The 27,641-nt window shown below is 45.8% G+C and overlaps 1 protein-coding gene across 1 annotated transcript in view; it reads right to left on the reverse strand.

Annotated features, from left to right (window-relative positions):
- Window positions 1-27,641, reverse strand: part of LOC121550781 (proline-rich protein 12) — a 37,463-nt gene that overhangs the window by 1,706 nt on the left and 8,116 nt on the right. The window contains exons 4-17 of the mRNA XM_045221541.1: window positions 23,235-27,637; window positions 21,519-21,719; window positions 15,204-15,278; window positions 8,244-9,045; window positions 8,070-8,152; window positions 7,599-8,000; window positions 4,958-5,074; window positions 4,625-4,758; window positions 4,207-4,441; window positions 3,375-3,672; window positions 3,000-3,119; window positions 2,583-2,680; window positions 2,244-2,378; window positions 1,326-1,421 (exon numbers count right to left, since the gene is read on the reverse strand). Coding sequence (XP_045077476.1) covers window positions 1,326-1,421; window positions 2,244-2,378; window positions 2,583-2,680; window positions 3,000-3,119; window positions 3,375-3,672; window positions 4,207-4,441; window positions 4,625-4,758; window positions 4,958-5,074; window positions 7,599-8,000; window positions 8,070-8,152; window positions 8,244-9,045; window positions 15,204-15,278; window positions 21,519-21,719; window positions 23,235-27,637 — 7,199 coding nt within the window. The remainder of the gene's footprint in view (window positions 1-1,325; window positions 1,422-2,243; window positions 2,379-2,582; window positions 2,681-2,999; window positions 3,120-3,374; window positions 3,673-4,206; window positions 4,442-4,624; window positions 4,759-4,957; window positions 5,075-7,598; window positions 8,001-8,069; window positions 8,153-8,243; window positions 9,046-15,203; window positions 15,279-21,518; window positions 21,720-23,234; window positions 27,638-27,641) is intronic.

Raw genomic sequence — 27,641 nt, forward strand, 5'->3', positions numbered from 1 at the left:
AAACGTCTAGGAGCAACAACGGCTCAGCCGCGAAGTGGTAGGCCACATAAGCTCACAGAACGGGACCGGCGAGTGCTGAAGCACGTAGCGCGTAAAAAATGGTCTGTCCTCGGTTGCAACGCTCACTACCGAGTTCCAAACTGCCTCTGGAAGCAAAGTCAGCACAAGAACTGTTCGAGCAGCCGCAAAAAAGCCTAAGATCACCATGCACAATGCCAAGTGCCGGCTGGAGTGTTGTAAAGCTTGCCGCCATTGGCCTCTGGAGCAGTGGAAATGCATTTTCTGGAGTGATGAATCACGCTTCACCATATGGCAGTCCGACGGACAAATCTGGGTTTGGCGGATTCCAGTAGAACGCTACCTGCCCCAATGCATAGTACCAACTGTAATGTTTGGTGGAGGAGGAATAATGGTCTGGGGCTGTTTTTCATTGTTCGGGCTAGGCCCCTTGGTTCCAGTGAAGGGAAATCTTAACGCTCAGCATACAATGACATTCTAGACGATTCTGTGCTTCCAACATTGTGGCAACAGTTTGGGGAAGCCCCTTTCCTGTTTCAGCATGACAATGCTACCGTGCACAAAGCGAGATCCATACAGAAATGGTTTATTGAAATCGGTTTGGAAGAACTTGACTGGCCTGCACAGAGCCCTGACCTCAACCCCATCGAACACCTTTGAGATTAATTGGAACGCTGACTGCGAGCCAGGCCTAATCGCCCAACATCAGTGCCCGACCTCACTAATGCTCTTGTGGCTGAATGGAAGCAAGTCCCCGCAGCAATGTTCCAACATCTAGTGGAAAGCCTTCCCAGAAGAGTGGAGGCTGTTAAAGCAGCAAAAGGGGGACCAACTCCATATTAATGCCCATGATTTTGGAATGAGATGTTAGATGAGCAGGTGTCCACATACTTTTGGTCATGTAGTGTATTTTACCATACTTCAAAACCTTTATTCTCAATTATATTTCTCTACATCTATTTACCGCTTTATTCAGTCTTCAAGGCCAGAGTATAGACATGTTGCATATACATCAAACATGAATTGATGCTATTCAAATCAAATATCCACTCTAGGATGGATAATAAAGTGATTATGTTTATACAAGCACAACACAGCCACCCACATATGACAGCCAACCTTTCACAACAAAAGTGAATACCCAGTGCTCCATTTGAATTATTCGTACCACAATGGAAACAGAGAGAGAGAGGGGAGAGAGAGAGAGAAACAGGAAGAAAGTAGAGAAGAACAACAATGCCGTAGAGAAAAGAGAGGGGTGTTGGAAGGTCAGTGTTGTGAAAAGCGATTGTGCTGCTGAGTCTTACCTCCTTCTTGCAGTTCAGGAAGGTGTGATACTTGTAGTGATGGAGGGAATGATACAGGCTATAGACACGACACGTCTCTGTGGACAGCTTGAGGTCCTGAGAGTCACAGAGAGAGGGGAAAACGGGATGGAGGGAAAGGAGAGAGGAAAACATTTATTAGGGAATCTCCCCGGTTCTCTTGGACTGAGGTAGAATAGGGAAAAGGCCTAGTCTACTATGTTTTCACACTTCACATACTTTCAGAGGACCACTAAAAATACAAGTACACTTGTACAACGCTAAAAGAAGAAACAGCCTCGTCGAGAACCAGGAAGCCTGGTGAAGTCTATGGCCGAAAGTGGCTAAAAAGGGGTGGAGACCCGGAGTCAATCAGTGACGCCTTGCAACACGTCAAACCGATCAAATGCATTGCTTGGGCGGAGCTTAACACGCAGCACCAATCAAACACAATCAAACACATCAAATCAATCAAATGCTTTGCTTGGGCGAGGCTTAACATGCAGCACTCCTTCAACGGGCATGTGGGGGGAGAGTTCTTGAAATGTAAAATCCCTAAAGATGTAGACCATTCAAACCGTTTCGGCTTATACAAAATTCTCCAGACCTCCAAAGGACGTGACAACAACGTTTTTGGAGGTATGGCTACGCGAGACTAGAAAGAACGAGACAACGCAAGTGTAAAGAAGGACGGCGTCATGGTTTAGCTTTGTTTGCACCATCCAGACCGAGTTAAAAGATACAAGTTAATGTACAAAGCAAAGTGACTAACAGGTCCAGACTATATTACTCCAGTTCTTGTGAGACAGAATTGTCTCTTCTACTCGGCTTCCACAACACACAGACACCATTTTCGAGGCCAGGGTTAGCCACAGTGCAGCAGATTGGATACATTGGTGTGACCGGATGTGGTTCACTCACCTGCTGTTTGGGCGTGGTGCTCTTCTTGATGCAGTTGAGGGTTTTACGGTTGTAGCACTCACCGCCGAGGTGCACTTTGACCACTCCAGAGTCCAGGGGGTCCGCCGTCATTTTGGGGAACATATGCAGAGTCTCCTAAAGAAGAAAAATATAAAGATGGAGGGAGCGAGGGGGAGAGGGAGAAGTAGTAATTTCAACTGTTTTAAAGCTTTCACTTGTCAATATGATAGTGAGAAAGTTGAATGGAGATATGGTAAAACTCCAAACACAACAGGTACTTTTCATAATTAGGTATCACATCAGGTATCAGCATTTCTACAACTAAACAGACAGACGTACCTGGTGTTGGCCACTCATGTTGATTCTCCTTAACAGTCTCCTCTTTTGTTCGTTGAGGAGGCTGTCAATCTTCCTCATGGGCGGGAGGTACAACTCGTCTGGGGGCCAGAGAGGGAGGGACATAGAGTCCTTATGACTTATCTCATGACATCTTTCTTCCTTAATCCTACTCTCATTCACTTATTTTTGATCAATACTCTCTTTCTCTCACACTCAGGGTTGGGGTAAATTCCCTTTGAATTCAGTCAATTCATGAAGTAAACTGAAATTCTAATTCCAAATTATCATAGAGAAGCATTGCGAAAAATTTAATTTCAGTTTACTTCTTGAATTGACTGAATTGAAATTGAATTGACCCCATACCTGATCACATCATCACCCACTCGTCTGCTCACACCACGACCCCATCCCTCTCACCATCTGTGTCCTCCAGGGCTTGAATCATGTCGGGGTCTAGTGCCGTACTGACCAGCATCTCTATGTAACTCCTGAACATCTCCCTCATGGCTCGACTGTTCACCCCCCCTCTCAATGGGGCTACAGGGGAGAGACAGAGAGAGACACAGAGAGAGAGAGACACACAGAGAGAGAGGGAGACACAGAGAGAGAGAGACAGAGAGAGAGCGAGTGAGAGATAGAATATGTCACTGAGTGGGTTTGAACCTGGGGCTCCAGTGCGTCACAAGAATTAACTCTCTGAATTATAGCCAAGGCATTACATATAAATATACATACAAAAATTGCATTAACATACAGTTACACACACACACACAAACATACACAGTCCCTCACCTTGGTCCTCACTCGGCCCATCGGGGGAGGAGTCTGAGTCAGAGGGGACTTCCTTCAGCCACTTCTTCCTCTTCTTGGGTGGAGGCTCCGCCTTCACGGGCCTCGCCCTCGACGTGCGCTCTGTCTTCTTATCTCCTCCTCCTCCTCTCTTCTCCTCCCTCACTCTCTTTCGGTCCTCTTCACTGCTCCTTCTCTCCACCTTCTCCTGAGGTGGTGGATGCCTCTTCTCTTTTTCTTCTCTTTCCTTCTTCTCCTTCTCTCGCTGTCTCTCCTTTTCCATTTCTCGCTCCTTTTCTTTTTCCCTCCTCTCTCGCTCCTTCTGCTCCCTCTCCTTCTCTTTCTGCTCTCTCGCTTTCTCCTTTTGCTCCTTCTCTTTCTGCTCTCTCGCTTTCTCTTTTTGCTCCTTCTCTTTCTGCTCTCTCGCTTTCTCTTTTTGCTCCTTCTCTTTCTGCTCTCTCGCTTTCTCTTTTTGCTCCTTCTCTTTCTGCTCTCTCGCTCTTTCTTTCTGCTCTCTCGCTTTCTCTTTTTGCTCCTTCTCTTTCTGCTCTCTCGCTTTCTCTTTTTGCTCCTTCTCTTTCTGCTCTCTCGCTCTTTCTTTCTGCTCTCTCGCTTTCTCTTTTTGCTCCCTCTCTTTCTGCTCTCTCGCTTTCTCTTTTTGCTCCCTCTCTTTCTGCTCTCTCGCTTTCTCTTTTTGCTCCCTCTCTTTCTGCTCTCTCGCTTTCTCTTTTTGCTCCCTCTCTTTCTGCTCTCTCACTTTCTCTTTTTGCTCCCTCTCTTTCTGCTCTCTCGCTTTCTCTTTCTGCTCCCTCTCTTTCTCTTTCTGCTCTCTCGCTTTTTCCTTTTGTTTCCTCTCTTTCTCTTTCTGCTCCCTCTCTTTCTGCTCCTTCTCTTTTTCCCTTTGCTTCCTCTCTTTTTGCTCCCTCTCTTTCTGCTCCTTCTCTTTCTGCTCCTTCTCTTTCTGCTCCTTCTCTTTCTCCTTCCGCTCCCTCTCATCTCGCTCCAATCGGGGTGGAGTTTGACTGAGGGCAGGGGGAGGTGGCTTGGGAAGCGATGGGAGTGATTGACGCCTATCAAGGTACACAAAAATGAGTAATTTTGCAGGATATTGCTTACAGTTACACCTATCTAATAATTTCAGATCTACACAAGTGCATGGGGGTAGGGCTACGATTCTACATGGGGTTGGGCACGTATGAATCAAGACCCAGAGGAGTACGGCAAACACGCAGGGACAAACAACACAAACCTACCTCAACATGAGTCCAGGTCTGTGCCAGGGTTTCCGTGAGCACACACGGACATAATCCTTTTTATTGAAATTCTCCAGGAACTTGACATAGAGACGTTGGTACCGCATCTTGGCATCGCCAAAGTAGCCCAGATACTGAGAGAGAGAGAGAAAAGGAGAGAAATATTTATAGAGAGATAATAATTTGAGTCATTATAAACAAACAATGTGTAGCTTCAAAATATATGTACAAATATCATGACGATCTCATGCTGGATTGTAAATCCTTGCATCCATCGCTGGATTGTACTTTAAGATTAAAGAGAGAGTCTTAAAGGGGATGTGAGTAACTCACGTTGCTGGTGGCACAGAACTGCCTCTGTCCGTCTTTGATCTCGGGGCTGAACTTCTGCAGCAGGGCTTTCTGCACTCTCCAGATGGGCGGTGGCTCACGGCCGGTCTGCAGGGCCATCTGCAGAGACAAATAGAGTATGTACAGTGCCTACAGAAAGTATTCATACCCCTTGACCTATTATACATATTGTTGTGTTTCAGACTGAATTCAAAATAGCTTAAATATATATTTCTTCTCACCCATCTACACACAATACCCCATAATGACAAAGTGGAAACATGTTTTTAGAAATGTTTGCAAATGTATTGAAAATGAAATACAGGAATATCTCATTTACATAAGTATTCACACCCAAATAAAATCAAATCACATTTTATTTGTCACATACATGTGTTTCGCCTGTGCTTAGCTCTATTCCGTTTATTTTTATCCCCCCAAAAAACTCCCTTGCCAATGACAAGCATACCCATAACATGATGGCAGTCACCACCACCATGCTTGAAAATATGAAGAGTGGTACTCAGTGATGTGTTGTGTTTGCCACAAACATAACGTTTAGTATTCAGGACATTAAGTTAATTTCTTTGCCACATTTTTTGCAGTTTTACTTTACTTTATTGCAAACAGGATGCATGTTTTGGAATATTTTTATTATTTACTGGCTTCCTTCTTTTCACTCTGTCATTTAGGTTAGTATTGTGGAGTAACTACAATGTTGTTGATCCATCCTCAGTTTTCTCCTATCACAGCCATTAAACTCTGTAACTGTTTTAAAGTCACCATTGGCCTCATGGTGAAATCCCTGAGCGGTTTCCTTCCTCTCCGGCAACTGAGTTAGGAAGAAAACCTGTATCTTTGTAGTGACTGGATGTATTGTATTCCAAAGTGTAATTAACCTCTGGGGAGGGGCGGGATTGTTTTAATATGGTCATGCCATGGATCATTTAGCTATTTGATTTGGAATTTTAAGACCCCTTTAGGTAACCCAATTTTTTTATTTTTTATTATTTGATAAAATATTGAACTTCGCCTTTACTACTATAGCCCATAGAAACGCATTGAAAATGTCACACCCTGGCTCTGGGGACTCTATATGTTGAGCCAGGGTGTGTAGATTCATTGTGTTTGTGTGCTGAGTTTGAGTGTCTAGTTATTGTATTTTTATGTTGGCCAGAGTGGCTCCCAATCAGAGGCAACGAGTGTCAGCTGTTGCGGGTTGTCTCTGATTGGGAGCCATATTTAAACTGTCTGTTTTCCCTTTGTGTTTGTGGGATCTTGTTCCGTTTTGGTTTGTTGCCGTGTCGGTTGTGTTATACCGAGGACGTCACGTTTTCGTTTTGTTGTTTTGTTCGTGCATTCATTAAATAAATAAATATGTTTGCAACTAACGCTGCGCATTGGTCTACTCCATACGACGATCGTGACAGAAAATCACGTTCATAAATGGCAAAAAAATTGGCTAAAAATTGATAATAAAGAATACGGTTTTGAAGTGTCTGTCCTATATCTAGGAGATATAAGAAAGCTCAGGAAATATTATATATTGTTTCGACACATATTTAACCCCTTATTGTTGTTTGCACTAAACTACCTCCATACTTCCATTTATTTGTATGGGTTACCTTCAGACGAGTCCTGTGACACTTGTGGGGGTCGTAGAGCAAAACGGATATTAGTTTGTTGCCCAAACGGTTGGACGCTACAGACAGAAGTTGGCACATCAGCGTTACCGACTTCAGACGAGTCCCGTGACACTTGTGGGGGTCTTAGCGCCGTTCGGACGCTACAGACGTTTTCGTGAGAAGACCGATTTTCGGGATGTCTCATGGTCTGACAAACACCGCTGTAGCTCGGCCACCTTCCACTGCAGATGCGGAAGGCCGACAAGGCGGATGGGGTGGATTGATATCTCTAGCTTAAACTGAAGGATTTTGATGTTTTTTTTTTTATTATGTTACTTAGATTGACGCACGGGTGTGTCTCTTAAGGATTAATAACTTCACCATGCTCAAAAGGATATTCAATGTTGTTGTTTTTTTACCCATCTACCAATAGGTGCCCTTCTTTATGAGGCATTGGAAAATCTCCCTGGTCTTTGTGGTTGAATCTGTGTTTGAAATTCACAGTTAAACTGAGGGACCTTACAGATAATTGTATGTGCGGGGTACAGAGATGAGGTAGTTATTCAAAATCATGTTAAACACTATTATTGCACACAGAGGGAGTCCATGCAACTTATTATGCAACTTGTTAAGCACATTTGTAGGCTTACCATAACAAAGGGGTTGAATACTTATTGACTCAAGACATGTCAGCTTTTCATTTTTTATTAGCTTGTAAAAAATTATAAAAACATGATCCCACTTTGATATTATGGGGTATTGTGTGTAGGCCAGTCCCCCAAAATCTAAATTTAATACATTTTTAATTCAGGCTGTAACACAACAAAATGTGGAAAAAGTCAAGGAATATGACTACTTTCTGAAGGCATTGTAAGTGTGTGTGTGTGTGTGTGTGTGTGTGTGTGTGTGTGTGTGTGTGTGTGTGTGTGTGTGTGTGTGTGTGTGTGTGTGTGTGTGTGTGTGTGTGTGTGTGAAGACATGACATACCACCCCCCACAGTGAATGCCAGAAGCCCTCACCTTGAGCGTGCCAATGTCCTCAGTCCGCACCACAAACTCGTCCCTCTCCCGGAAGATGCCCTCACCGCCACTCTCGCTGTCCTCCTCCTCGCTCTCTCCAGCGATGGCCGCATTGTCCTGCTTTTTGGCCAGGTGCAGAGAGGTGATCTTGGGGGCTGGCGCATCCTCAGGGGTGGGGGGTGAGGGTGGGGAAGAGGAGGGCGAGGAGGAAGGCTGGGCCAGCTCTGGAGCATCCGAAAGGGGAGGGGAGGAGGAGGGAGGGGGGGTAGTGGAGGGGGGCATTGCAGGGGAAGGGGAGGGTGGAGAGGGCAGGGTCGGGGGGAGAGGAGCTGGGGGGAGGAGAGGCAGAGGGGTTGTGGTGGGGGTGGTGGGTTTGTTTGGGGGACGGCTGCTGCTGCTCCTCTTTATCATCCACATGCTGGAAGGGCAGAGGGGAGGGTGGGGAGAGGGGTGGGGGAGGTAGGGGGGAGGGGGAGGAAGAAGTGAGACGGGATGGGGAGAGGGATGGGGGGAGAGGGGGGCTGTGGGGGCGAGGGGAGGCCTGGATGGAGAATCTGGGGAGGGGTTCAGAGTATATTACGTCTTTGGAAATTAACTACTGTTTGTCAGACCATTTCAGAATATCTGAGATTGTAGGCTACTCACCTTCCACTTTAGGAGCATCCAGCATCTCAAACTCAGGCTCTCTCTCCTCCTCCCCCTCCTCCTCCTCTTCCCTCTCCTCTACCTCTTCCTCCACACCCCCGCGCTCTACATTCTGGTCTTCCTTTACCCTCTCCTCCTTCTCCATCTCCTCCTCTTCCTCCATCTCCACTTGTTGTTCGTCCTCTCCGTCCATTCCATTCAGTCCAACCTGTTCTGGGGACGGTGTATTTGGCTGTGCGTTGGCCTGCGTGTTGTGAAGTTGCATGTGTGTCTCCACGTCATCGTCCTGCTCCTCCAGATCGGCCAAGTCCAGCTGCGTTTGGGCCACGAGTGGCGGCGTTGGTGGCAGCAATGGGCTTTGGGGCGGAGATGGGCTGGGAGGGTGCGGGGCCACGGTTGCAGCCAGCGAATGGGGCGTGTCGTAAAGGGCAGATATTGCAGAGGAGATGCTCTTCTGCAGGTCCTGGTTCTTACTGACAGAGTCCTCCTCCTCGTCGGAGGAGAAGGATGGCAGCGTCTCCAGGTTCCTCTTCAGCTCGTCGTCCAGACGCTTGCAGGGGCTCAGCCCGTCCTCGCTACTGTCCCCAAACGGAGGGGGTGGAGGAGGGGGCAGTGGAGGGGGAGGCGGGGACAGGATCCTACCCTTCAGGGAGGAAGAGTCTGTAGTTTCAGCTCCTTCCACCGGCCCTCCGAGGTCTTGTGGTCCACCAGGTCCAGATTCAGGCTGCTTCTTCCCCGTCTTGAGGAAGTCCAGGAAGGAGGCCATGAAATTAGACTTCAGCTCCGGGGGCTTGTCCTCTGTCTAAGAGGAGGGGAGAGAGGAGATGAGGAGAGGAGAAAAGAGAGGGGAGAGGAAAGGTGAGGTGCAGATAAGACAGGAGAGGAAAGAAATAACAAGAAAATGAATGGCAGGATAAATAATGACAAAAAGGTGTGAATGGGAAAATATATATTTTTAAATATTTTATTATAATAAAGCTTGGACAAAAACCAGTGGTAATATCTCCATAAATGCTATATAACTGTATTTTTCCATGCTTTGTGTTGGGGTTTAGAAACCTTTATCTTCCTCTGAATAGAGGTAGTTCACCTTAACAACAGCAGGGGGGGTCTCAGGGCGGTAATAAAATATAATTGGGTAACCATGGCAACAGCTACCCTGGCAACAGCCTTCTCTCTCTTCTCCCTTTCTCTCTGTTTTATTGTCAGTCAGAGAGGCTGCTGTCAATCACCTCAGACTCATGTCTCCGCTTCGCCCTCTATAGGCTGCTGATACGCACACACACACACACACACACAGCCTTACACACAGCCTCACACACACAGTTATATGTAGATACCACACACACACACACACACACACACACACACACACACACACACACATCCTCACATAGACACACACCTCTAATGCATCTTCAAAGCACAGCCAAATGGTGAGGTCATCTGTTTTGGCTGTCCTGACAGTTTCTTTTCAATCACTTTGGCACATTTTTACATTTGTACATTTTTCAGATGTAAGTGGTATCCCTCTGGGCACACTGCGTCATTTCAACGTGGATCATTGGCAAATATTTGGTTGAGACGTTGATCAATGAGATTACAATCGATATTCACCCACTCAAAAAAAATGCCAAAAGTTAGTAGAATTTTCCAATGTGTTATCACTATGCTTTCAAACATCTAAAAGCACAACCAAATTCCAATAGAAAAACAATGTCCGATTTTTGGTTTAGTTGTCACCCAAATGTCTATCACTGCGCTTTCAACCATATAAATGCACAGCAAAGTTCAAATGGGAATACAAAGTCAGATATTTTGTTTATTTATACAATAGATTAATGTGATATCACTGTGCTTCATCTAATAGCAGAACCAAATGACCTGGATTGCAGTTGAGATTACAATAAAAGGACATGGTGCAAGTGATCAATGCCGCTCGAGATTCTGCAGAGATTATTACAGCAGTTGTGAAGATCTCCACAGACCTGCGATGACCTATGCATGCAATCTTGAACATGTATGTTTTATATGATAACATAAGAAATGTATAGTTACAGTAACCTCAAAATGTGGCCATGGATGGGTTACTCATATTATTGTATTTCAAAAGTGATATTGAATTGAGTTTGGTTGTCAATGCAACCAAATATCAACATTTGAAGAAGATTTTGATCTTCTGCTTGGTCTGGCTTTAATTCCTGTTTGTCTACAAATTAATAATTTATATGTTGGATTCACGTCTCCATCGCAACCAAAAATCTAAGTTATAGAATAGGACTAAATCAAATCAAACTTTAAATTAACTTTAAATACAGTTTGATTTGATTTAGTCCTATTCTTTAACTTCGATTTTTGTTTGAGTTGGAGACGTGAATCCAACATATTCATTTTTAATTTGTAGACAAACTGGAATTAAAGCCAGACTTAAGTCAGTGGCACAGATGGAACATTTCAAGCAGAAGATACATCTCCTTCAAATGTTGATATCAAATAAAATCTAATTTTATTTGTCACATGCGCCGAATACAACAGGTGTAGACCTTACAGTGAAATGCTTACTTACAAGCCCTTAACCAACAATGCAGTTTTATGAAAGAATAACAAATACATAAATAAAAGTAACAAATAATTAAAGAGCAGCAGTAAAAATAACAATAGCGAGGCTATTTACAGGGGGTACCGGTACCGAGTCAATGTGCGGGGGCACCGGTTAGTCGAGGTAACTGAGGTAATATGTACATGTAGGTAGAGTTATTAAAGTGACTATGCATAGATAATAAACAGCGAGTAGCAGCAGCGTAAAAGAGGGGGTAGAAGCTGTTTAGAAGCCTCTTGGACCTAGACTTGGCGCTCCGGTACCGCTTGCAGTGCAGTAGCAGAGAGAACAGTCTATGACTAGGGTGGCTGGAGTCTTTGACAATTTTTAGGGCCTTCCTCTGCACCGCTTGGTATAGAGGTCCTGGATGGCAGGAAGCTTGGCCATATTTGGTTGCGTTGATAACCAAACACTAAATTCAATATCACTAAATATAATTACATTTGAAACCCTAGGCCTAATGTATTGTCTATTTTTAGTTTAAATCTGGGTTGAATTGAAACAATAGTATGGTCACATATTTGCTCTGTTAAACCTACCCTTTGGAATGATAGCAACAGTGACTCTATTTAGTTATTAAATGGAGATCTCTCAACAATCACTCTCACAATAGCACATTGCTAAAAGTCAGTGACAAATATAATAGCTGGGCTTGGTTAAAACTTTGGATGGGAGGGTAGCTATAGTATGAAAATGTATGCACTCACTAACTGTAAGTCGCTCTGGATAAGAGCGTCTGCTAAATGACTAAAATGTAAAATGTAGCTGAAGATGGATCAATTCTCCAGCTGGAGGTGCTGCCCAGCCTATAGTTTTTTTTCTTCTGACAGTGGATATAACAGTGAAAATCTGACATTGTTTTAAAGGTACAATACAAATTCAACATATTTTATACAATGTTTGTCTATGTTTAAATTTGGTTACCATGATGACATAATCCTGAGGTTGACAACCTCAAAACGATAGTTGATTACCTTTTTCAAATCCAATGTATTTTCCACGTAGATTCCACGTCACAATACGTTGACAAATTACATTGAAACAACGTTGATTCAACCAGTTTGTACCCAGTGGGATATTTTCTAAACTCTAAGTACAAAACACTTGTAATGCCCACCTATCTTATGTTCAGAACATTTGATTGTTCATTCATTGGGGTTTCACACATCTTTCACCCCTGAGTCATTCATGCAAAATCCACGTTTTTTGTGAAATACCATGAGAAAATGTTATTTAGTCACCAATACATCAGATAATGATGATAGGCTCACCATTTAGTCAATTTAACTACCATTCAATCCAATAGCAAAAAATACAAGATACACATTTCAACACTGTTCTTTTTGAAGTCCTGAATAGAAAGAATAGTAGATGGTAAATATAATTTTCCATACAGTATTTGGCTATAACTTGACATGCACACATTTTCTTTATGATTTGTATCAATTGGCAGCTCAGTGACTTTCAAAATGGCACCGTCACAGGATGCCATCTTCCTAACAAGTCAGTTCGTCAAATGTATTTCCTGCTAGAGCTGCCCCGGTCAACTGTAAGTGCTGTTATTTGGAAGTGGAAACGTCTAGGAGCAACAAAGGCTCAGCAGTGAAGTGGTAGGCCACACAAGCTCACAGAACGGGACCGCCGAAGCACATTAAAATTGTCAGTCCTTAGTTGCAACACTCAATACCGAGTTCCACACTGCCTCTGGAAGCAAAGTCAGCACAAGAACTGTTAGTCGGGAGCTTCATTAAATGGATTTCCATGGCCAAGCAGTCGCACACAAGCCTAAGATTACCATGCGCAATGCCAAGCATCGGCTGGAGTGGTGTAAAGCTCACCGCCATTGGACACTGGAGCAGTGGAAACGCGTTCTCTGGAGTGATGAATCACGCTTCACCATCTGGCAGTCCGACGGACGAATCTGGGTTTGGCGGATGCCAGGAGAACGCTACCTGCCCCAATGCATAGTGCCAACTGTAAAGTTTGGTGGAGGAGGAATAATGGTCTGGGACTGTTTTTCATGGTTCGGTCTGGGGCTGTTTTTCATGGTTCGGGATAGGCCCCTTAGTTCTAGTGAAGGGAAATATTAACGCTACAGCATACAATGACATTCTAAACAATTCTGTCTTCCAACTTTGTGGCAATAGTTTGGGGAAGGCCCTTTCCTGTTTCAGCATGACAATGCACCCGTGCACAAAGCGAGGTCCATACAGAAATGGTTTGTCGAGATATTTGTGGAAGAACTTGACTGGCCTGCACAGAGCCCTGACCTCAACCCCATCAAACATTATTTGGGATGAATTGGAACGCAGACTGCGAGCCAGGACTAATTGCCCAACATCAGTGCCCGACCTCACTAATGCTCTAGTGGCTGAATGGTAGCAAGTCCCTGCAGCAATGTTCCAACATTTAGTGGAAAGCTTTCCCAGAAGAGTGGAGGCTGTTATAGCAGCAAAGGGGGTCCCATACTCCATATTAATGCCCATGATTTTGGAATGAGATGTTCGACGAGCAGGTGTCCACATACTTTTGGTAATGTAGTGTATGCCAGTCTTACAGTTTCATTATCCTTATACAGTACATACGTAGGATAAATCATCAGAAATAGGAGTATTGACAAGCAGTTTGCTACTGTAAAAACGTAGCACAGTGTTGTATGCCATTTCAGCCCCATGCAACATTTCTACGTGACTTGTCAACTGATACAGTATCGCCTGTCTGCTTGAAATTCATCATCTTACAGAGTATCAATGAATGAGTGGAATACAGTGAGCTCCAAAAGTATTGGGACAGTGACACATTTGTTGTTGTTTTGGCTCTGTACTCCAGCACTTTGGATTTGAAATGATACAATGACTATGAGGTTAAAGTGCAGACTGTCAGCTTTAATTTGAGGGTATTTTGTTTCATTTCTATTTTGTGCCCAATATAAATAAATGGTAAATAACGTATTCTGTCATTTTGGAGTCACTTTTATTGTAAATAAGAATAGAATATGTTTCTAAACACTTCTACATTAATGTTGATGCTACCAAGATTACGGAGAGTCCTGAATTAATTGTGAATAATGATGAGTGAGAAAGTTACAGACGCACAAATATCATTCCCCCCCAAAATGCTAACCTCCCCTGTTATTGTAACAGTGAGAGGTTAGCTTGTCTTGGGGGTATAATATTTGTGACTCCAAAATGACACAATGCATTATTTACCATTCATTTCTATTGGGCACAAAATAATCTGAAACACAACCAAAACAAACAGCAAATTCATCCAAAAAGTTTGTAGAGTCACAAGCATTCATTGCATGCTAGACATATGGGACCAAATACTAATATTTTGACTACTTTAATACACATATAAGTGAATTTGTCCCAATACTTTTAGTCCCCTAAAATGGGGGGACTATGTACAAAAAGTGCTGTAATTTCTAAACTGTTCACCCGATATGGATGAATACCCTCAAATTAAAGCTGATTGTCTGCACTTCATAGTCTCATAGTCATTGTATCATTTCAAATCCAAAGTGCTGGAGTACAGAGACAAAATATCAAAAAATGTGTCACTGTCCCAATACTTTTGGAGCTCACTGTATATTGTTATATACAACACTATAATTCCAACTGGTAGCATAGAGTGACTCTTTTTACTTTGCCCTATTGAAGCACACTGGCTGATGGAGAATGATAATGCAGTATTTACAGCCACATCCATATATATGATTTGGTTTTACCTTCCAACATAATTTGATGTAAATTTGATACATTTATAAGAGAAAAATATAGAAATGTAGTGTTCAGAAGTTATCAAATTATATACGTTACAGTAACTAGGCATTGCATACTTTTGGTTCAGCAGTTATCCGTTTTTTAGCAGTTTGATTAAGTGATAGTTGTTTGTTAAAAAATGACAAGAAAATCGAAAGAGTGATTTGATGCAGTGAACAAGTGACTTTGTGAAGTTCTTTGTTGTACTCAGTTAATCGAAAATGTTTAGAGTTGTGAAAATGTCCCACACACTTGTGAAAATAGCACCAAAGTGATTGAAAAAAACTAACACACACCATTGCGTTCTCTTTTGTCTTTCCCCGACTTCACTCGGAAGCTTGAAATATCACTTGTGGAGCCCCCTAACCACAAACTCTAACTACACACATAAACTTTCCTTTGGATGTTTGTGTTCCAGTCATCGTTAGCCCATCACTGTTCTGACTGGGGTAGAGCCCTGCAGCCTTCTTGCCTGGCGAGTTACCAAGCGCTGAAGGGATCTCTGAGTTATATGACTTGTGAAATATGAGTAATGAATTATAGATGATACTGTGGGTTATTAGGAGGTGTAGCTAGGGACGGATTGAGGTTTCTCACCGTGTTGGAGAGCTTCTGCATGGCAGCCCAGGCCTCTGGGGTCAGCTGCTCATCCATGTCCCTCTCCCACGTCATCTGTGGTGGACACAAAGCAAAGACATTAATCATATGTTCAAAAAACTAAACCCATATTCAATCAAAAGCGTTGTCCGGCCCACTTCCTTCATGGGGCAACATTTACATTTACATTTTCTGGCATATCGGCACTGCTGTGTGCTACAAGAGAGGTTGAATTAATGATTAAATTGATGATTGATTAATTGATTGATTGACTTTGCATTGTTGTCTAGTTGAGGTTATATTCCATGTTCTATAGACTGACGTGAGGAAACCGGCCGCCACTGTTTTGGCTGTTCAACACGCTTCAATCAATATGGACATCTGAACACACTTGATTAAGACAAAACAACAGTCTTTGTTGCACCACTGTGAAAATGTATCATCTCATCAATTAAATTTACTGCATTATGTTAAAAAGGCATTAAAGTCAATTGATACTGGTATATTTTTGCAATTACAACCGCTTTACAATGAGTAAAAGGCAAGTGATGAGAGTTAGGGAGAGATTTAATTAGATGGGGGATACCGCTCCTCACCCCCCTACCCCCCTACCCCTGCAAATCGCACAGAAATATACACTGTTCATTTCATTGGCCACTTTCCTGTGTCCACACTCTCCCTGTTGCTGAGGCAACAGCCACCATCTTACTTTTACCATGACCAACCAGCAGACATCAACAGATGGAATCCAGAACATCAAACTCACACAAAAAGACTCCATCTTATCTATCTCTAGGCCAACATTCAAAAGCCCCACCCCCCCACCTAATATCATACATGGCTGGCTGCTGCTACACTGTAACGCTCAGACTACAATCACATATTGATAGAGGATGAGGTGACTAAGTGCTATGAGCACCTGGAAAAGGGCAATGTAAAGGTTAGGCGTTAAATGTGGCATTATATGTACCATCTTAATTACTTCCTATGAGATTCCGATCATTATCATACAAATACAGAATATAAATATACAGTGCCTTCAGAAAGTATTCACACCCCTTGACTTTTTCCACATTTTGCTGTGTTACAGCCTGAATGAAAAAAAAATTCTACTGAGATTTTGTGACACTGGCCTACACACAATACCCCATAATGTCAAAGTGGAATTATGTTTTTAGAAATGTTTACAAATTAATAAAAAATGAAAAGCATAAATGTTTTGAGTCAATAAGTATTAAGTAAGAAGAAGTAAGTAAGAAGGGCACCTATTGGTAGATGGGTAAAAATAAAATAAAAAGCAGACGTTGAATATCCCTTTGAGTATGGTGAAGTTATTAAATACACTTTGGATGGTGTATCAATACACCCAGTCACTAAAAAGATACAGGCGTCCTTCCTAACTCAGTTGCCGAAGAGGAAGGAAACCGCTCAAGGATTTCACCATGAGGCCAATGGTGACATCAAAACAGTTACAGAGTGTCATCAAAACAGTTACAGGGTTCAATTCTTGGGCCGACCCTTTTCTCTGTGTATATCAATGACGTCGCTCTTGCTGCTGGTGACTCTCAGATCCACCTCTACGCAGACGACACTATTTTGTATACATCTGGCCCTTCATTGGACACTGTGTTAACAAACCTCCAAACGAGCTTCAATTCCATACAACACTCCTTCAGTAGCCTCCAACTGCTCTTAAACACTAGTAAAACTAAATGCATGCTCTTCAACCGAACGCTGCTTGCACCCGCCCACCCGACTAGAATCACTACTCTCGACGGGTCTGACCTAGAGTATGTGGACAACTACAAATATCTAGGTGTCTGGTTAGACTGTAAACTCTCCTTCCAGACTCACATTAAGAATCTCCAATCCAAAGTTAAATCTAGAATCGGTTTCCTATTTCACAACAAAGCCTCCTTCACTCATGCTGCCAAACATGCCCTCGTAAAACTGACTATCCTACCGATCCTTGACTTCGGCGATGTCATTTACAAAATAGCCTCCAACACTCTACTCAGCAAATTGGATGTAGTCTATCACAGTGCCATCCGTTTTGTCTCCAAAGCCCCATATAATACCCACCACTGTGACCTGTACGCTCTTGTTGGCTGGTCCTCACTACATATTCGTCGCCAAACCCACTGGCTCCAGGCCATCTATAAATCACTGCTAGGCAAATCCCCGCCTTATCTTAGCTCATTGGTCACCATAGCAACACCCACCCGTAGTCTGCGCTCCAGCGGGTATATCTCACTGGTCATCCCCAAAGCCAACACCTCCTTTGGCCGCAATTCCTTCCAGTTCTCTGCTGCCAATGACTGGAACAAATTGCAAAAATCTCTGAAGCTGGAGACACTTATCTCCCTCACTAACTTTAAGCATCAGTTGTCAGAGCACCTTACCGATCACTGCACCTGTACACAGCCCATCTGAAATTAGCCCGTCCAACTACCTCATCCCTATATTGTTATTTATTTTGCTCATTTGTACCCCAGTATCTCTATTTGCACATCATCTCTTGCACATCTATCATTCCAGTGTTAATACTAATTGTAATTATTTTGCACTATAGCCTATTTTATTGCCTTACCTCCATAACTTGCTAAATTTGCACACTGTATATTATATGTATTTCTGTTGTATTTTTTACTTTGTTTTGTTTTACCCCATATGTAACTCTGTGTTGTTGTTTTTATCGCACTGCTTTGCTTTATCTTGGCCAGGTCGCAGTTGTAAATGAGAACTTGTTCTCAACTGGTTTACCTGGTTAAATAAAGGTGAAATAAAAATAAAAGTAATGGCTGTGATAGGAGAAAACTGAGGATGGATCAACAACATTGTAGTTACTCCACAATACTAACCTAAATGACAGAGTGAAAAGAAGGAAGCCTGTAAATAATAAAAATATTCCAAAACATGCATCCTGTTTGCAATAAGGCACTAAAGTAAAACTGCAAGAAATGTTGCAAAGAAATTAACTTTATGTCCTGAATACAAAGCGTTATGTTTGGGGCAAATCCAACACATCACTGAGTACCACTCTTCATATTTTCAAGCATGGTGGTGGCTGCATCATTATCAATGGGTATGCTTGTCATCGGCAAGGACTAGGGATTTCTGGGGGATAAAAATAAACGGAATGGAGCTAAATACAGGCAAAATCCTAGAGGAAAACCTGGATCAGTCTGCTTTCCAACAGACACTGGGAGACAAATTCACCTTTCAGCAGGAGAATAACCTAAAACACAAGGCCAAATCTACACTGGAGCTGCTTACCAAGACGACACTGAATGTTTCTGAGTGGCCGAGTTACAGTTTTGACTTAAATCGGCCTGAAAATCTATGGCAATTCTTGAAAATGACTGTCTAGCAATGATCAACAACTAACTTGACAGAGCTTGAAGAATTTAAAAAAGAATTGTTGTGCAAATATTGTACAATCCAGGTGTGCAAAGCTCTTAGAGACCTTCCCAGAAAGACTCACAGCTGTAATCGTTGCCAAAGGTGATTCTCACATTTATTGACTCAGGGGTGTAAATTAGATATTTCTGTATTTCATTTTCAATACATTTGCAAACATTTCTAAAAACATGTTTTCACTTTGTCATTATGGGCTATTGTGTGTAGATGGGTGCAATTTTTTAAAATATTTAATCCATTCTGAATTCTGGCAGTAACACAACAAAATGTGTAATATGTCAAGAGGCATGAATACTTTCTGAAGTCACTGTAAATATTGAATACTTTATATGCTGAATTTAAATATATAAAGTCAGATGTAGATTAAAAACATACTCGTTATCACATCTAGCAGATGTCCAAGTTCTTTTTTGGGCCTACTTTTTCATATCAGAAAATTTCAGTTTTCTTTGCAAAATGTTTGTCCGTTTTAGTGACCCCTCTCCCAGGCTGGTGTGTATAACGTGAGAGGAAAGAGGAGAAAACTCTCAGGTTTGGTCACACTCCACAGAGCGTCAATCCCCATAAATTAGCATAGTAAAAGTATTACTGATTTGACGTGATTCACCCCCCACCCCCAACCCTTTTTATAAGTAAAAAAATGACCATTCCTACACTATGTGCATGACAGACGGATTTACACTTCAAATACCTTTGTCGTTCTCAGAGACAAATCCCAAATTCACCACTTTGAAGTGAGAAGCTCTGCCGAACATGAATAATTTAACAAATACAGTGGGGAAAAAAAGTATTTAGTCAGCCACCAATTGTGCAAGTTCTCCCACTTAAAAAGATGAGAGAGGCCTGTAATTTTCATCATAGGTACACGTCAACTATGACAGACAAAATGAGAAAAAAAAATCCAGAAAATCACATTGTAGGATTTTTATGAATTTATTTGCAAATTATGGTGGAAAATAAGTATTTGGTCAATAACAAAAGTTTCTCAATACTTTGTTATATACCCTTTGTTGGTAATGACACAGGTCAAACGTTTTCTGTAAGTGTTCACAAGGTTTTCACACACTGTTGCTGGTATTTTGGCCCATTCCTCCATGCAGATCTCCTCTAGAGCAGTGATGTTTTGGGTCTGTCGCTGGGCAATACGGACTTTCAACTCCCTCCAAAGATTTTCTATGGGGTTGAGATGTGGAGACTGGCTAGGCCACTCCAGGACCTTGAAATGCTTATTACGAAGCCACTCCTTCGTTGCCCGGGCGGTGTGTTTGGGATCATTGTCATGCTGAAAGACCAAGCCACGTTTCATCTTCAATGCCCTTGCTGATGGAAGGAGGTTTTCACTCAAAATCTCATGATACATGGCCCCATTCATTCTTTCCTTTAAACGGATCAGTCGTCCTGGTCCCTTTGCAGAAAAACAGCCCCAAAGCATGATGTTTCCACCCCCATCCTTCACAGTAGGTATGGTGTTCTTTGGATGCAACTCAGCATTCTTTGTCCTCCAAACACGACGAGTTGAGTTTTTACCAAAATGTTATATTTTGGTTTCATCTGACCATATGACATTCTCCCAATCCTCTTCTGGATCATTCAAATGCACTCTAGCAAACTTCAGATGGGCCTGGATATGTACTGGCTTAAGCAGGGGGACACATCTTGCACTGCATGATTTGAGTCCCTGGCGGCGTAGTGTGTTACTGATGGTAGGCTTTGTTACTTTGGTCCCAGCTCTCTGCAGGTCATTCACTAGGTCCCCCCGTGTGGTTCTGGGATTTTTGCTCACCGTTCTTGTGATCATTTTGACCCCACGGGGGTGAGATCTTGCGTGGAGCCCCAGATCGAGGGAGATTATCAGTGGTCTTGTATGTCTTCCATTTCCTAATAATTGCTCCCACAGTTGATTTATTCAAACCAAGCTGCTTACCTATTGCAGATTCAGTCTTCCCAGCCTGGTGCAGGTCTACAATTTTGTTTCTGGTGTCCTTTGACAGCTCTTTGGTCTTGGCCATAGTGGAGTTTGGAGTGTGACTGTTTGAGGTTGTGGACAGGTGTCTTTTATACTGATAACAAGTTCAAACAGGTGCCATTAATACAGGTAACGAGTGGAGGACAGAGGAGCCTCTTAAAGAAGAAGTTACAGGTCTGTGAGAGCCAGAAATCTTGCTTGTTTGTAGGTGACCAAATACTTATTTTCCACCATCATTTGCAAATAAATTCATAAAAAATCCTACAATGTGATTTTCTGGATTTTTTTTCCTCAATTTGTCTGTCATAGTTGACGTGTACCTATGATGAAAATTACAGGCCTCTCTCATCTTTTTAAGTGGGAGAACTTGCACAATTGGTGGCTGACTAAATACTTTTTTCCCCCACTGTATATCAGGTACACCCACTAATGAGAAGGAATCTCTTCTTAAACCTCAGATACTGTAGCTACAGTGCATAACAACAAATCAACAATGAAGGACTGATCAGTGAGTTCAGTAGAAAATTATAAAAAATAAACAAAATTGCTGATGAAATATTAAAAAATGTTATCTTAGTTTTTTTTTTTTTTTTCGCAATGGATCACTACTGATTCTCTGAAACTATCCCTTAGTGTCCAATAGGAGAGAGGCCTACCTATCCCCCTTGCCCAGAGATGTACAAGTAGTGGTAAATAAGTTGGGGTAAAGCTGAACACAAAATTACAGATGGTGAGTGAAGTAAACACTAACGCAAACAATAATAACGTAATAGGTACTATTTACCAAATACAAAGGTGAGTAAATGGTATTCATGCAACTCCCTGCCCTTTCCCTTTAAATAAGTCCAGATGTCAGAAGAGGTTAATGGAAAAAAAAGGCCCTTAAACAGCAGGTAGAATCAAAAAAATACAAAGGCAGATGCACTCACCTCCTGGGCTTGAGCTTTCTGCTTCATCTTCTCCTGGCTCCTGGTCATGTTCATGTCCATCCCAGCGGTGGGTCCAGGACTCAGGCCCAGGGAGGGGGCCGAGCCCACTGACCCGTCAGAGAGAACCGGGTCGGTGCTGGACAGAGAGTCTGTCCTCAGCAAGGAGTCCGAGGGAGACATAGAGGGGATAGGCAGCTTGATCTGAGAGATGTAAAGAGGGGATGGAGGAGAGTGAGGGGTGGAGGGAAAACAGGAAAAGAGCCAGATGGAGAAAAGGAGGAATGAGGGTATTAGGGGAATGGCGAGGGAAAAAGAAAGGGATAGTTGAAGTGAGGGGTATAGGGATAGAGGAAGAGAAAATGCAGAGAGAAAGAGAGTTATTGGGGTAAGAGAGGAAATAACACGACTGATTATTTACAGTGCCTTCAGAAAGGATTCACACCCCTTGACTTCTTCAAAATGTTGTTGTGTTACAGACTGAATTTAAAATTGATTAAATTGAGATTTTGTGTCACTGGCCTACACACAATACCCCATAATGTCAAAGTGGAATTCTGTTTTTTACATATTAATAAAAAATGAAAAGCTGAAATGTCTTGAGTCAATAAATATTCAACCCCTTTGTTATGACAAGCCTAAATAAGTGTTTAACAAGTCACACAAGTCACATAATAAGTTGCATGGACACAACACATCACTGAGTACCACTCTTCATATTTTCAAGTATGGTGGTGGCTGCATCATGTTATGGGTATGTTTGTCATCGGCAAGGACTAGGAGTTTTTTGGGGGATAAAAAGAAACGGAATACAGCTAAGCACAGAGGAAAACCTGGTTCAGTCTGCTTTCCAACAGACATTGGGAGACAAATCCACCTTTCAGCAGGACAATAACCTAAAACACAAGGCCAAATATACACTGGAGTTGCTTACCATTGAAAATCTATGGGGCGGATTGTAGAGGTCTTGAAAAAGAAGGGTCAACACTGCAAATATTGACTCTTTGCATAAACTAAATGTAATTGCCAAATAAAAGCCTTTGACACTTATGGAATGCTTGTAATTATACTTCAGTATACCATAGTAACATCTGACAAAAATATCTCATAACACTGAAGCAGCGAACTTTGTGAAGACCAATACTTGTGTCATTCTCAAAACTTTTGACCACGACTGGTGTTTTTAACCAAGACGACACTGAATGTTTCTGAGTGGCCGAGTTACACTTTTGACTTAAATCGGCTTGAAAGTCTATGGCAAGACTTGAAAATGGCTGTCTAGCAATGATCAACAACTAACTTGACAGAGCTTGAAGAATTCACCAACAAAAAAAATATGCACATATTGTACAATCCAGGTGTGCAAAGCTCTTAGAGACATTCCCAGAAAGACTCACAGCTTTAATCGTTGCCAAAGGTGATTCTAACGTATTGACTCAGGGGTGTGAATACTTATGTAAATTAGATATGTCTGTATTTCATTTTCAATTCATTTGCTAAGATTTCTAAAAACATGTTTTCACTTTGTCATTATGGGGTATTGTGTGTAGATTGTTGAGAAAAAAATAATATTTAATCAATTTTGAATTCAAGCTGCAACACAACTAAATGTGGAATAGGTCAAGTGGTATGAATACTTTTTGAAGGCACTGTAAGCTTTACGGAGTCCATACAACTCGCTATCTAAAAATTATATCACTCTGCTCATGTCTCCCTTACCTTAATAGGCTTGAAAAGTTTCTGGTGCTGTGGATGCTGTGGTTGTTGTTGATGAAGGTGTTGTAGGTGCTGCTGCTGTTGCTGCTGTTGATGTTGAGGTTGTAGATTCTGCTGCTGTTGGAGGTGATGGTGTTGGTGCTGCTGTTGTTGAAAGTGCTGTTGTTGGTGGAACTGCTGTTGTTGTTGCTGATATTGGAGGTCGGGTACTTTGTCTCGGTGCATCTCTATCATCCCTTCCTCCTTCCTGCCACGCCCCCTACCCCGCCCACGACCCCTGCGGGTCTCCCCGCCTACATTTCCCATCAGCCCCCTACAGTAGGGCGGCTCCGGGAGCGGGCGAATGCGAGGGCGCCCTCGGGGCCGAGGCGGCCCCTCACGTTTGGGTTTGGTCGGTTTCCTGCCCCTCTTCTTGGGCCCGTCGTGGGGTAGGAGCTGGGGAGGGGGGCCAAGGGAGGGGTAGCCGGACGGGTGGCAGAAGTCCAGGTCGCCCATCAGAGGGCTGAGGGAGCCCACCCCAGAGGCCCCTCCTCCAGCCTTCCTGCAGCTGGACACCAGGTCGGGGAGGAGGTCAGGGAGCCGCCGGCTGTTCAGGCGGATGTCAGCGGGAACATCAGCCTTGTCCTCGTCGTCCTCGAACTCGTACTCCTGGGCGTAGTTCTTCTTGGCCTGCGGCTGCGGGTCGCGGCGCTGCTTCAGCAGGTGGAAGGAGCTGGTCTTCAGCAGCTTCTTGGGTCGGGAGGAGCAGAAGATGGGCGACGTCAGCCCGGCCAGACCGGAACCTCCGCCCACGCCTGTACCTCCAATCATCTTGTTGGCGGAGCCATCCCCAGGAACTCCCCCTGGACCCCCCAAGCCAAGGCCCGGGGTCTGGGACTGGATGAGGCCGAGCTGCTCTGTGTTCACAGTGGAGGGGAGCTCGTGGGTTTTCAGGGAGTCCAGGTCCAGATGCATGGTGCTGTTTTCTGTTTCCGTGAGGCCGTGGCAGTACCCATACCCATGGTCGCCATGGTGACCCATCATGTCATAGCCACCTCCTCCATCACTGGTCTTGACGTCCTCCATGCTGTCTGGTCCCTGTCCACGTGCCTCAGACATACCTTCCTGCACCCTTTGGCCTGCCCCGGGACCCCCGGCGCAGCTTGACTTGGAGTAGTCGTCAGAGCAGAACATATCCTCCATGCCGGGGAAGAAGGAGCGATCCTCATCCTGTAAGAGGGAGTCTGGGAAACAGATGGAGGTCAGAGGCACAAACCTTTGCTGCTGCTGCTGGCCTTGGTTCTGGCCCGCTTTCCCCACGGGGCTCACGGTGTCAAACTGGTGCTCTTTGAGCTGGTCCAACTGGGATTGGCAGAGCTGGGGCTCCTGGTCCCTCTGATGGGGCGGAGGCTGCTGCTGCTGCGGCCCTGCGTTGGTCGCCAGGTGGTGGCAGTGGGGGTGGGCATGGGTGTGCGGGAGGGGGTGGTGCGGGTGGGTCTGCTGTTGGTGATGGACGTGGGGGTGGTGTGGGTTGAGGTGGTGCAGGTGGGAGGGCGTGGTTATGCCCAGATCTGGCTCGGAGAGGAAGTCGTGAAGCTTGGAGGCAGTTTGTTGGGAGTGGTGATGAGATGGCAGCCTGTGCTGCTGCTGTTGTTGTTGTCTGTGTCCGTCACTACTGCCCCCATCTCCTCCCCCTACCCCACTTCTCTCCACGGCCCCTCCACTGTCTCTGCTGTTGGCCCGAGACAGGGTGCGCTCCAGCATGTCTAGCGGAGATACCGAGTTCTGGCTGGCTTGGCTCTGGCTGTAGTGGGCCTCCATAGCCTGGGACTGGAGTTGGAGCTGCAGCTGGGATTGAGAATGGGGCTGGGGATCCACCCCCGCTTGTCCCCCAGGCTCTGCCTCTCCACCTGCCCCCATCATGGCCTGCTGACTCATGGAGTGCTGCTGCTGCTGAGAAGCAGCTTGCTGGGTGTCCATCTTGTTGCGGGTAGTGTGGGACAGTACAGACTGGAGCATGTGGCCAGAGGGAGGCTGCTGGGGCTGATTTGGGGGGGAGTCCATGAGGGAAAGAGAGGACTGGGACTGTCGGGGCTGCTGCTGCAGTTCAGGTGTCTTCCGCAGGTATGGCAGCTCGGACGGGTCGGGAGGCTTTTTGAGCTCCATGTGAGGGTGGGCGTGGGAGTGGGGGTGGGCGTGTTGGGAGTGCTGGGTGTGTTGGGGGTGTGAGGGGGCCTGCGAGGGATGGTGGGGGTGCTGGGAGTGAGGGTGTTGGGAGTAAGGGTCGCCCCTGCCGTAGTGCACCACTGAGCCGAGGGAGTCGTGTTGGTGCGGATAGGGGACGTGAGGGTTGGGGTGTGAGAGGGAGTCTGCCCCCCCTCTTCCTCCGCTGGCCCCTGCTCCAGACAGCCCTCGTTCGTTCTTGGCCTGCTGCTGCTGTTTCTTCAGAGACATCTCCAACTGGCTCTCCAGGCCACCTCCGCTGACGTTACCTGCAGTACCGGGGCCCGTGCTGTTGGTGGCGCTGTTGGTGCGGATTACGCTCTGGAGGTGGTAGCGCTCCTCAGAGGCCTTGTTCAGGTCGTAGGCCAGACCTTTGACCCCATCCCTGGCCTGAGGGATGGACTGGGGCGGCTGCTGCTGGGAGTGGTGCTGGGACGGGTGTGGCGCAGGGCTCTGGGCATGCAGCAAGTGCTGGATCAGGAAGTCATCGTCATCGTCATCCTCCTCGTCTTGAGAGCGCTCCACTCCCAGCATGTCAGTGTCTGGCTTGGGTTTGGGGGGCGTGGGGTGGTAGGACTGAGGCTGGGGGCCTCGGGTGTCGGGGTAACCCTGCGGAGAGGAGAGGAAGGCAGGGGAGAGGACGGAGGAGAGGTATTTGTTACCCCCGGCTCCCCCGGGGGACTGGGCAGGGCGGGCGGGAGCAGGAGAGTGCAGCCCAGGTCGAATGATGCCAGAGTTGCTGGAGGGAGAAGGGCTGGAGTCAGGGAGGTTGTATGAGCTGCCTCCTCCAGCTCCACTGCTACCACTTGATCCTGCACCCCCACCTCCTGATCCACCTCCACCAACCCCGGACCCTGCCCCGCTGCCGGCTGACCCTCCACCCCCTCCAGACCCCAGGAGGGCAGGGGAGTGCCTTGGGCCACCATACCCCAACGAAGGACTGCCCGCTCCCCCAAGGGAGGTAGGCAGCGAGCCGTATCCTGAGTCCGTCCCGTAGACCACCTCGGCAGAGAAGGAGCGGCCTCCTGGCCCTAGTCCTCCATACCCTTTCCCAGAACCCCCAGTACCAGAGGTCAGGTCCTGGGCCTGGGGGGAGCTGAAGCCCCCATAGGGCTGGTGGGAGGGGAGGTGTGAGGGAGGGGGCTGGCTGGGGGAGTAGGACTGCTGCTGGGGAGGTGTCTGTCCAGGGAGGCCTGCAGTGGGCTTGACGGGGGCCACAGGGGAGCCATATGCTGACAGGCAGGGTTTAGGAGGAGGCTGCTGGGCCGGGGCGGAGGAGACTGGAGGGGGAGGTGGGGGTGCAGACTGAGTTGGGGGCTGCTGTCTAGAGGGGGCCGACGAGGAGCTGGAGGAAGGGTTGGAGTTTGAGGAGGACGAGGAGGTGGAGGAGGCTGAGGGCGGGGTGTGGGGGGTTCGGGATGACGAGGAGCCCGAGGAAGAGTAGCCACTACTGGAGCTGGAGTTCTTAGCCCCCTTTCCTAGACCTCCACCTGACGAGGAGGCGGCTGAGGAGGTGTACGAGGTCTGGATGATGGGGCGGTACACTTGATCTGACCGGGGGGAGGGTTTGGGATCTGCTGAAGGGCTCTGCTCCCCCAGCGGGCTGCAGGACACCCCTCCATGCCGGTGGTGGGAGATCTGCTGATACCCCGATGCCCCACAGCTGAGGTAGTGCTGCAGGGGGTGGGGGGCTGAGGAGGAGAGCTGCGACTGAGCCGGAGAGGAGCGCTGATAGTGCTTGATCACGCTGTCCTGCCGGGGTATGGCCCTCTCCTGGGGTGGCTGGGGTGGCGGCGGGGCGGGTGCCGATGAGAACACAGAGGCGTTGTACAACTGGGAGGACTGGTCCTGGAGCTGGGAGGACAGCAGGTTAAACTGGGGAGGGGGTAGGTGGCGGCCTGATGAGGAGGAGGTTGTTTGTGGTGGGCCTGTGGGGTCCTGCGACCCACGGTAGGCGGCGCCCTGTGAGGAGAGTAAACGGTCGAAGCCCAGGCTGGACTGGGAGGGCGTCTTGATGTGCAGCAGGGGGTCGTGGGAGGACAGGAGGCCGTTGGACGTGGGGCTGAAGGTGGGGGAGTCCTGCAGGGAGAGCGAGGCGCCAGGGAAGGACCGCCCAGAGAAGGAGGCTGGGTGCTGGTAGGCCGAGAGGGAGGAGGAGGGGAAGGAGCCAGACCCGATGAAGAGCTCTGGCTGAGTGTGCATCGCTAT

This window comes from Coregonus clupeaformis, chromosome 7 (assembly GCF_020615455.1).
Source record: "Coregonus clupeaformis isolate EN_2021a chromosome 7, ASM2061545v1, whole genome shotgun sequence".
Classification (NCBI taxonomy): Eukaryota; Metazoa; Chordata; class Actinopteri; order Salmoniformes; family Salmonidae; genus Coregonus; species Coregonus clupeaformis.